This window comes from Epinephelus moara, chromosome 18 (assembly GCF_006386435.1).
Source record: "Epinephelus moara isolate mb chromosome 18, YSFRI_EMoa_1.0, whole genome shotgun sequence".
In the NCBI taxonomy this organism is placed as follows: Eukaryota; Metazoa; Chordata; class Actinopteri; order Perciformes; family Serranidae; genus Epinephelus; species Epinephelus moara.
Genome location: NC_065523.1, coordinates 24,752,025 through 24,763,190, shown reverse-complemented (window position 1 = coordinate 24,763,190; position 11,166 = coordinate 24,752,025). Strand labels below are relative to the sequence as shown.

The following is an 11,166-nucleotide window of genomic DNA, read 5'->3' as shown; positions in this document are numbered from 1 at the left end:
CAAGGTTGGACGTGTTGTTGGTTCAGAGATGGTCTTCTGCAGACCTTGGTTGTAACCAGTGGTTATTTGGGTTACTGTTGTCTTTCTATCATCTTGAACCAGTCTGGCCATTCTCCACATCAACAAGGCATTTTCCCCCAGAGAACTGCCGCTCACTGGAAATTTTCTCTGTTTCAGACCATCCTCTGTAAACCCTAGAGATGGTTGTGCGTGAAAATCCCAGTAGATCAGCAAAACTCAGACCAGCCCGCCTGGCACCAACATGCTCAAAGTCACTTAAATCACCTTTCTTCCACATTCTGATGCTCAGTTTGAACTTCAGCAGGTCGTCTTGACCATGTCTGCATGCTTTAATGTATTGAGTTGCTGCCATGTGATTGGCTGATTAACTATTTGTGTATTGAAGCAGTTGAACAGGTGTACCTAATAAAGTGGCCAGTGGATGCATTTTATATGTTCTTACAATATGTTAGTTTGTCTTCTTAACTATTGCTGTCAAATAAACGTTACGGCGTACAATATTTCCCTCCTACACGTAGTTGAGTAGAATTACAGCGTATATGAAATGAAAAAACGCAAGTCAAGTGCAAGATTTGTGCTCAAACACGGTTCCTGAGTAAATGCACTGACATCAGATGCATTAAAGTGACATATCACACTATTAAAAGCAGGTCTAGTCTGAGTACATTTGCTGCAGATGCGCCAGACTTCCTCACACTTCTGTCCCTGTTTCCTAGTATCGAGGGGTCTGTCTCTTTCTCGCTGTCTGCCCCATTTAATAAGCTCCATGCTGGAAGGACTGTGTGTGACCTGTAGCCCTGGCCGGTGTGTATTTAAATCTACCACTCTCCCCTGACAGCTCAGCCATGTAACTGTAACTCTCCCCGACTTACTGGCACGGAGGGAGAATAAGAAGCTGGGGATATCCAGTGTCCTTTATGTGGTATGTAAATATTGTGGTACAGTCTATTTGTGAACCCCGGGACATATTTTATGTCAAAACTACAGCTGAAATAAACAATCCAAAGTGTAGCTTCAAGCGTGGAGCGGCGAGAAAAGTGTGTGTGTGTTCTTTGTAAGAGCAGATTGTTTGACACACTAATGTATGAGCCAGCTTGGAAAGAATTTCTGAAAGCTTAGCAATGTAGTGGAGAGACAGTTGACAGTATCCTGGCAGAATGATGTGTCGTGTGTGTGTGTGTGTACGTGTGTGTGTGTGTGTGTGTGCGGCTTCGTGGTGGTTTTAAATACAGATCAACCTCTCAAAAAACACACAGTTTGTCAGGTGAAGCGACAGCACTGATCATCCCAGCAAAGACCTCAATGGAATGAAAGAACGTGTATTTGTGTGCGAGTGTGTGTGTGTGTGTGTGCGGCTGTCTGACAGTTATGATGAATAAAGGAATAAGTAGACTGAGACAGCATTGATTTTGCTCACCGACTGCTACTGTGTTTTTTGTTTTTTCTTCACCGGGACACAAAAGTACTCAAGTGTTTATACTTGTGCTTGAGGCGCTGTGCATTTGTGTGCTGTGTATTATGCATTGTCTCACGCCTTGCCTGATGCCCTTAGATGCCTGATAGTGAGTAGAACTGCTTGTACGCACTACTTCCCTGCTCTGTATCTCGTTTTTTTTTTCTTCCATAAAAATATGCATGATGCTGCAGCTTTCCTGTCAGTGCCCTGGCAGCTGGTTCACTGGACAAGACTGGACAAATCATAAACCTGAAACTCTCCTCAGAAGCACTTTAGGAGCTCCGACTCTGACCTCAGTTTTTTGTGAATGCACTTAAGGCAGCTTATCTTGGTTTGTAGGTATTTTCCTGCCATGTGTATGCTGTTTTTTGCCACTAAATGAAACCTGAAAGACTTTAAAAGGAGCAGTGTGTAAGATTTAAAGTAATGTCATGGCATCTAGTGGAGGGGATTGCAGATTGCCACCAGCTGAAACAAGTCACTGTTTCTCTGATGCTGTTTGGCATGTCAGACAGGTGTTACCCTATCTGCTAATGTGAGCTCACCTTTTCTCTCTGACAACTTAAGATCCAGATGTTTAGGAGGTCTTTACCAGGAGCTGTATTACCCTCAAAGGTCTCTAACTTTCTGAAACAAACAGATTTAGTGATTTAAACCAGTAAAAACACTGAGCAGCAGTTTCATGTTGCATGCTTGTTGTTATGGAGGGACTTCTAACTGTGCTGCCCAATGCAAAAACGTGAAAACATAAATAGCCCTATTGAGAGCCAGTGTTTGGTTTGTCCGTTCTGGGCTACTGTAGAGACATGGCGGACTCTATAGACGAGGACCCGCTCCCTAAGTAGGTATAAACAGCTCATTCTAAAGTAATAAACAAGGTGATTATCCACTAAACATACTTACCATATTATATTCGATTCCTGCCAGTATGTCCCTACACACCGGAGCTTTGAAAGAGGGCAGGGCTATAAGCTACTATTGGTGAAACAGGATGTGTGTGTGTGTGTGTGTGTGTGTGTGTGTGTGTTTTTGTGTGTTTGGAAAGGCTTCAGTCATTCACCCTGCATGAACTGCTGTCCTTTGTTTCCTCTCTAAAACACAGCAGTGGCTGATTGTCTGCATTGTCACTCACAGGCGGATGATTACTGTGGGAATGACTGACTGCTCGACTCTGTTGCATTTATGACCAGAATGACTCACTTTCTTTCTCGTTCTCTCTCTCCATTCCTTTGACTTTCTCCATTCTCCTTCTTTGCTCCTTCGTTGCTCTCTGTCTTCTGGTCTGTTGATCTCTCAGAGATGGCGTTCCTCCCGGTCCTCCTCCTGCTGCTGCTGACTGTTGCTCATCGTGCCACCGGTCAAGACTCTGAGGACTCTGAGGCTCTCCCAAGAGGCTGCGGCTGGGGCCTTGTCCGTCCCTACACCCTCCTCTGTGACCTGGACTCCATATGGGGTGTGGCTGTCGAGTCAGTGGCCGCCGGCGGGGTGCTGACTGCCATCCTGCTAGCCCTAGTCCTGCTGTGCCGCTTACACCACATCAGTGAGGCTGAGAAGCGCAGCGGCGTGGGACCCATCCTCCTTCTGCTCCTCGGCATCCTCGGCTTGTTCGGCCTGAGCTTTGCTTACCTGATTGAACAGGATGAGTCTTTATGTTTGCTCCGCAGGGCCCTGTGGGGTCTCCTGTTTGCCGTCTGTTTCTCCTGCTTGCTGGTGCAGGGTGTTCGCCTGCGCAGGATTGGCCGTGAGCGCCGGAGCCCTGGTGGCTGCGCCCTAACAGGCCTTGCGCTGGGTTTGAGTGCCGTGCAGGGCATCATCGCCGCTGAGTGGCTACTTCTGACCGTGCTGAGGGAGGGACGAGCTGCCTGTCAGTACCTGCCACTGGACTTCTCCCTAGCCTGCAGCTACGTGCTAGCCCTCCTACTAGCCGCGCTGACTGCCGCCTCCCTGGCCCTGTGTGGGAAGACACGTCAGTGGCGCTGCAATGCCATCTGGCTGCTGGTGACCTGCCTGCTGTCGCTGCTGCTTTGGGTGGCCTGGGTGGGCTTCTATCTGTACGGCAACGCCTGGCTGGGGAGGGCCCCGGACTGGGATGACCCAGCATTGGCCATTGCTTTAGTAGCTCAGGGCTGGCTGCTGCTGATCTTCCATGCCATTCCTGAATCCCACATCTGCCTGAGACCCCCTCCACAGCCCACTGCCCCAGATTACTTTGACACCTCCCAGAACTCGACACGGATGAGGGAGACCAGCTTCGACGAAGACATCCCCCTCTCTCACAGGCAGTTTGTGGAGAACCAGGGCTACGGATACAGCGATGAGAACACTGCAGGTACAGTACAATCCAATATTTTAGAGCAGACAGGCGTAATATGTGTGGACAGGCTGTAGGTGGAATGTAGGCCAAAGTGAGTAATAGAACACCAGGAAATATTTGCATGCGTGGCTAGAAATAAGAACAGGAGGAAATTTCTGTGGTGCAGGGTTACATAGCAAATGTTTCATCAAGACGGACACTGATGTGGTGAGTCACCGTTAGTAATCTCCATTCGTCTATTCCACGCCAGGCCTGAGGAGCGGTGGTGGTGCCGGGCAACATAACAGCAACACAGGCGCCAGACCCAGCGCTCCTTTCCGCAGCAACGTCTACCAACCCACCGAGATGACCATGATCCTGAACGGGGGAGCGGTGAGTACATCCTCCCAGTCACAGGTACACGCCGCTTACACGCCGCTCTCTCATTCGACCACGCCGACAAGACTGCATGCACATTTGTGCGTTCCAGACCGTACGTCATTGCACAACAATGAGGGAGAGGTGTGAGTATGTGTGTGTGTGCATTATCAGTTTGTTGGATGCATGGTCACGTGGCCTGTGTGTGTTGTATTTGTGCATGGATGGTTTTGTCACAAATGGTCACCTGTCTTACACTGAGTTTGTGTATGGGTGAGTGTGAGAGAGCTTCCATGTGCTCCTGTGCGTATAAATAAGCCGCGATGCTATCTCTCCACTGAGTGATGCTACTGTCTGCTGGACTGTCACGCCCTTCGTTACGCAGGATGAATGGGCACTCTGGCTGGCACAGGTGAACTTATTTCCAGCCACTGTGTTATGAATTTAGCACAAGAGCACAACGCACCACCTCGCACACTGCTGGAGGCTAAAACGCTGAACACTCTCTACTGACTAAAAGGTTATTTGTAGTCACGATTCCTAGAGATTGCAGCCGTGCTGATTCAACAAGGGAACGTAGAGACATCTCTTTAAAGGGACAGATCAGACCAAAATCAAAAATACATACTGTCCTCTCACCTGTAGTGCTGTTTATCAGTCTAGATTGTTTAGGTGTGAGTTACTGAGTATTGGAGATATCGGCCGTGGAGATGTCTGCCTTCTCTAACATAATGGAACTAGATGGCACTCGGCTTGTGGTGTACGAAGCACCAAAAGAATACATTTATGGCTCAGTTACTCAAGATAATCCACAGACCTTGCTGTGAGTGGTTTCCTTTCTTCTGAGCAACACCCGACAACCGTAACACTGCGCAGAATATAGTGTGCATCTACGCATGGATGAGGGGCTCGTGCACGCCCCCAGGAAGTGTGCTGAGCTTTGACGTCAATTTTTGTAGTGGCCAAATGGTGGTATTACGACTTCTGAGTCTGTCACATGATGCCATGGGGCCAAAAAGACCTTTTTTCCATAGACTTACACTGGGAAAGAAACATCTGTAAATCAGTGGATATTTTTTTTTTTGAGTGTTACAATCCATCGGAATTTGATCCAGTTGATCTGAAAACATTTGAAAAGCCTAGAAAAGCCACAAAACTGAATAATTTAATCCTCATTAAAGTTAGCGGAACACTAAACCGGAAGAAGCCGGTCAGAAGTCTATCGTGCGCTTGCTCTACGGGCCCAAGGATGCGTAAGCAGTGCCGATCATCCAGGTAATTTTATACATGGCAGTTAAACAATTCTGAGCAGCTTTCATAGGAATGAACATGGTCCTGTCTCCAATGCTGTACCTAGGTCTCTTTATACACCCAGGAGCTCAAGCTTGAGACAGTGCGAGATGTAAACATTTATGGCGGCCTCCTCAGCTGAGCTGTAACATTAGCAAGCTCCGTGAAACTCTTATAATCCTCTTTCCTTCAGTGGATGGATGTGGCAGACCAGCACACTGATACAGTTGGCGGGTGTACTTTGGTAGAAAGTAAATAGTTCCTACATGAAACTGCTCACAACAAGGTCTGTGGGTTATCATGAGGAACCAGGTCACGTTTTATGCCATCTTGTTCCATTATATTAGAGAGACGGCAGACATCTCTATGGCTGATATCTCCAACACTCTGCAACTCACACCAAAACAATCTAGACTGATAAACAGCGCTACAGGTAAGAGTGAAAAATATGCATTTTTGATTTAGGGCCGAACTGTCACTTTAATCTGCGCTGCATAAAGTATCATTAGTGTTTCTGTGCATTCATTGTAAAGACAGCTTATTTATATAGCATGCTTTATACTCAAAATTCAACTTTTAACAGGGCAATTTAAAAGGATAAAAGACATTTAAAAGATGAAAGGAATTAAGCAGAAGATTGATAACACTCGCTTGCCTTTACAGTAAATATTAAGCAGCAGTTAGTTTAGCTTAGCATACAGACTGGACATAAGGGCTAACAGCTACAAAGGTAACAATAAACACCTACTGCACACAGTTTTGCACTTCAGTTATTGTGTGGATTAAACAAACGAGGTTTAAAGTTAGTGAGCTTTAGAGGTGCTGGTTTGACAGAGCCAGGCTAGCTGTTTCCCCTTGTTTCCACTCTTAGTGCTAAGCTAAGCTAACCAGCTGCTCATATACAGCATAAAGACGTGAGATCTTCTCATCTAGGCTAACTGAGAAGCTTAGTTCCCAAAATATGAAACAATTACTTTAAGTTATGGAGAGCATAAAGGGTTTGGGTTTAAAGATAGTCAGAGTTGAGTCAGGTCTTACACCTATTGGAGGTTTATTTCAGCTTTGCAGAGCGTAACAAGTAAGTGCTGCGTTTCTGTGGTTTGCTTTAAACTCTGGGACAGTTATGCAGCATTCACGTGGAAACTGACAGATGATAGACAGCATGCAGGATATCATTTTAGTGGACAAGAGCTGGACGATAAAATTAAGTGATACTGGCAGAGAATACTGGAAAATGGTAGATGCCATTCAAAGTTAGAACATTTTAACTTTTTGCCATCCTCCATGACGGAATTTACTATCATTGTTGACGTAGCAATGTAGCTCTACACGGGGTAAAAACACGAGAGATCTGAACCATTACTGGACAGTATTTGAGTACTTACATAAAATAATAGACACAAAATAATTTATTTGACATAACATCACCATCGCAACATATCGCCATGCATGTTTCGTACTGCCAAAGTGTCTGTCTGCTGTCTACCATCTGCCTGACTCCACATGAACGCAGCATGAGACAGCTACCACATGACATGAGAGGGTCTGTGTTGAAGTAGAAGACAGGCAGAGATGTATTTTGTCCTAAACCATGAAGACAGTTTGTAGACAAGCTTGAATAAAAAGTGTATATGTGGCCTGTGCAGTTATTGTATGCATGTGTGACTATATGACGGTATCTGTGATGGCCATTTACAAATTTAATTTTTCCTTCTACAGGTGCCCTCCGCCCCTCCAACCTACACTGGGAGGCAGCTGTGGTGAGCGAGAGGATTGGAAAGATGATGTGTGGTAGAAAATGAAGAAGAGGATGGAGAGGGTGAGGAGGGAGGGGTCTGGGACGAGGGGCCCGCCTGGTTGGACTTAAAACATGGATGCCAACAGGGCCCTTTCACTCTGTGTACAGACTTAAACACTGACTGTGTGCCAATCAACTATCGTATGAGTGTGTGTGAGACTGAGAGGCAGCAAGGTATGGAGGACAGAGCTAAAGCTCTTCTAGCACACAAATCTCCATAGAAGGGTTCGAAAACTCAAAGTGTGACCAGCAAGTAGCAAAACAAGACACGCGCTGACTCAGATCTGAAAATATCAACATGCAGTATTGTTCTTCTTTTTGTTTGATTTGCTCCCCTGAGACTATACAGCACTGTAAGCATCCTTGGAAAACTGTGAAATCTATCGCTTTTTCTTGCTCTGTCTCTCCCCCTGTCAGTCAGGCTGTCTTTTCATGCTGCTGGCGCTCACGTGGAAACATTTGGCTCTGTCCTCCATCCATCCAGTGTAGGTGAAGACAGCACACGGGCAAACTGTACAGCTCGAGCACCGCCCGCTTTAAAATAATCCAGCCTCTGTGGGTGTGTATGTAGAGTGTGTGAGAGGGGAAAAAAAAAAAAAGAGTGTGTGTATTCCCTACATCTCAACTCTGCCACTCTGATACAACCTTCCCCCTCCAGACTGTTACCCCTCCGTGAACGCTTCTTCTTCCTCCTCCCTCTCTATTTCTGGTTTCACTGCACCGTCTGTGAATATTACACATAACTCTTCTCACCTTGCCTCATCCTCCCACCTGCATGGACACTTTGCAAAATGTGAAACAAACTGTGAATCTGCGGTCGGAAAAGAAGCTCCTAGTGACCGCACACGAAGCAAAAGCAGCCCGGAGCACCTGAACAGAGGGATCGCAAGCTGCTAATGAACTGCTGTTATATATATACTGTATATACGGCGCATTAGAGTGGATTCTGATTGGACGAGGAGGGTGTCAGTCGTCTGCGGGGAGGCACCGCTTCCATGAATCTAGGTCAGACTGCTGTGTGCTGCTCTCCCACATCTCCGGTGGCCACTGGCGTTTTGAACCAGCCAGGAGAAACTGTCACTTTATATCAGCAGGAAACGAGGCGAGAAAACTGAAACTGTTCTTAGCTCTGAACTCTTTCTGTGTTTACGTGTGCGTACGTGTGATTTTATGAGTGTCGGGAGTTGATGTGGAGGGGGGGGAAACATTTCAAAAGTCAAGGTTGCTTTCTGGTGCTAAATATCCCTCTGACACAACTTCCTAGTGCGGCACAGAACTACAGGAACAACTGATGCAGATACAGCAGTCAAATCTGTGAGTGACAGGCTATAGATAGAGCTGTGGCTGGTGTGCGGAGATATCCTAGAGCCTTAGAAAGATCAGATTTACAGTGCGATGTGGAAAGAGGGAGATCAGATATAAGGAAGAAGGGGGATGGGAGCCAGGAGATAGCGAGCGGCGGTCCGAGGGGAGTCTATGCGACAGTGCGAGATCTGTGTGAGAAAATGGCTCCCTGGTCTGTCTGTGTGTGTGTGTTTGTGCGTGATGTGTGCGGGCGGCTGCGCTGCTCTGCTCTATGTGGTTGTCTTCTTTATCTGGTGAAGTGTCTCTCCCTCCTCTCCCTCCTCTCCCTCCTCCTCCTCCTCCCCTCCTGTCTCCCTGTGGTCGGCTATAGCTCAAGTGTAGCCCCGTGCCAAGAAGGACTCCTGTTTCACTGGAGTCTCCGTTTCACGCCCTCTCCCTTCATCACGACACCAGCTCTCTCTCTCCCTTCGCCCGAGAAGCTGTGTACATAGTAGTGCTGTAAAGCTTTGCTTGCTTCTTTTACTTTTTTCTGTGTTTCTTTTTTAACTGTAGCCTGAGTTTAGACACCAGTGTCATATGACCCACTGGAGGACTGACTACTGCAAACTGTTTTTATCTGGGGATTTTTTTTTAACTGGTTTGCTTTGTTGTTCATACATTCGCTTGTTGTTACATTAAGCTTTTATTTCTCTATTGCTGGTGTCTTTTATTTTTTTTAAATTAGCATTTTGGAAATGTTTTGCCAACACTAGATATGCTTTTTTCTGTTTGATTAATGTTCAAGGAAATGATATGAGTTGTCATTTATAGGTCAGTCGTACCTCCCGCGCAGTTTTCTCAGTCAAGACCGAGGTCCACTCTTTGCTGTAATAGTTACGGGGATAAAAACATACTTATTTTTATTATTTTCAGAAAAAAATGACAATGCCTGTGAATATTTTTTGGCACTACATGCAGTAAACAATGACTTGCTCTCATATACTTTAGGGATAATTATAAAACATGAAGCAGGGAGGCTGTACAACTAACTTCAAGCCCCCCAACAGTCATACTGGTGACCCCTGGTTTTACAGCAACCCCTAACTAAGAAAAGACTAAGGGTCAGCCCTTGACTGCTGCTGTATGTTTATGTCTTAACCACTGGTTATTCTAAAATAGGACTGGTACCAGCAGGCCAGCTCCATGCCCAAAGAGAGCATGTCCCGCCACGTCAGGCTCTGTTTGGGCCAACCGTGGTCAGAAACAGGCTACGCGCCACAGAAGCGTTCGTCGTAGCCCCATGAAGAAGAACTGTCCTCAGGGTTTTGGATGGTCAGCAGTAACGAGACAAAACTCTCAACACTCAGAGCGGAGGGGGGAGGTTTCAGTTCTTGCTATGTTTTCACTCAGTGTGGAGTACAAAAAAAACAACAAAACAAAACAAAAAAACAATAATAACATGTGACTTTGTAGATTTTGCACTTGTCGACTACCTATCTGTGCATGCTTATCACCATTTCTACATGTAAGACCTTTCTCAGACGTACTTTTGAATACTAACTCTATTTATGTAAAGGTCATGTGACAGCAATCATAATTTCAGTGTATATCAGATGACACACTTAATGTCTGTGCTTTCTTAAACACAAAAAGAGAGCTGGCTCTTGAGAAGCAAAGAGATTAAAGTCAGGGGGAAATGGTCCAAAACACGTATGATTCCCCAAAAAGGAACAAATTGCCATCATCACTGGACCTAATGAGAACTATCTGTGTTAGTTTGAAGACTCGAGGGGGGAAAAAAAAGAGAATCTTCTGACTGGTATCGTCTCTGTGTTTAAAATCAAATAGACTGTGGTGAAATTTGCACAAAACTTCTATATGTTAAGTTTGTCATCCCTGGGCAGCCCTCTGAACACCCATCCTCCCTGGGTTTGACATGTCCTTGCCTGTCCTCTCCTGATTTGTCTTGCCTTCAGACTGTTCCAGCGGGGCAGCTGACAGGGGTGATATTGGTTTTCACAGCTGTGACTGTGCAGTGACGCAGCATGCCTATGTATAGAACTTGATTCCCCTGATTAGAAAAATAATAATTAAAAAAAAACAACAACAGTTAACTCTCTTGTTTCTGTAACTGAATCAGGAAAAAAATAAGTTCAATAAAAGTGTCATGTTTGTAGTTAACTTTAAACTGGATGTGGTATTTTTTTCCAGATAGTGATGCAGTGACAGACAGGATTATTCTAAAGAGTGTCAAAATTAGAGCCCAGATTAAAAGATATTTCACAGTTTAAAATTCTGATAACGATATATCGTCTGATGGCTTTCAACAGAAACACCAATGTAAATTTAGCATCCCGGTAATTAGGTTATTTAGGACCAAGAACTGTGCTGAGTGGGACCTGATGCATTTGAACAATAAAGTGCTCAGTGCTCTATGTTGGCTTAACTATGTCATGGAAATACTGTGTCAATTTATCGGTTTTGTTTCAGTCAAAATCTCCATGAATGTCAAGAAATCTGAACAAAATCCTCTTTAGATTTAAATTTCATTGTGACAACTTTGCCCATTACTTTAGTTTTTATATAACATACACCTTTATGAGTGGATCTTCAAGTGTTCATATATATTAATTTTGACCAGGTTAT

At 45.3% G+C, this 11,166-nt stretch overlaps 1 protein-coding gene across 2 annotated transcripts in view; it reads left to right on the top strand.

Annotated features, from left to right (window-relative positions):
* Nucleotides 1-11,101, top strand: part of gprc5ba (G protein-coupled receptor, class C, group 5, member Ba) — a 22,808-nt gene extending 11,707 nt beyond the window's left edge. The window contains exons 2-4 of one of the 2 annotated variants that reach the window (XM_050070126.1): nucleotides 2,775-3,806; nucleotides 4,042-4,187; nucleotides 7,158-11,101. In XM_050070126.1, coding sequence (XP_049926083.1) covers nucleotides 2,777-3,806; nucleotides 4,042-4,187; nucleotides 7,158-7,202 — 1,221 coding nt within the window. In that variant the 5' untranslated portion in view covers nucleotides 2,775-2,776 and the 3' untranslated portion in view covers nucleotides 7,203-11,101. The remainder of the gene's footprint in view (nucleotides 1-2,774; nucleotides 3,807-4,041; nucleotides 4,188-7,157) is intronic. The other variant, XM_050070127.1, reaches the window with a different exon arrangement.
* Nucleotides 11,102-11,166: the final 65 nt, after the last annotated feature.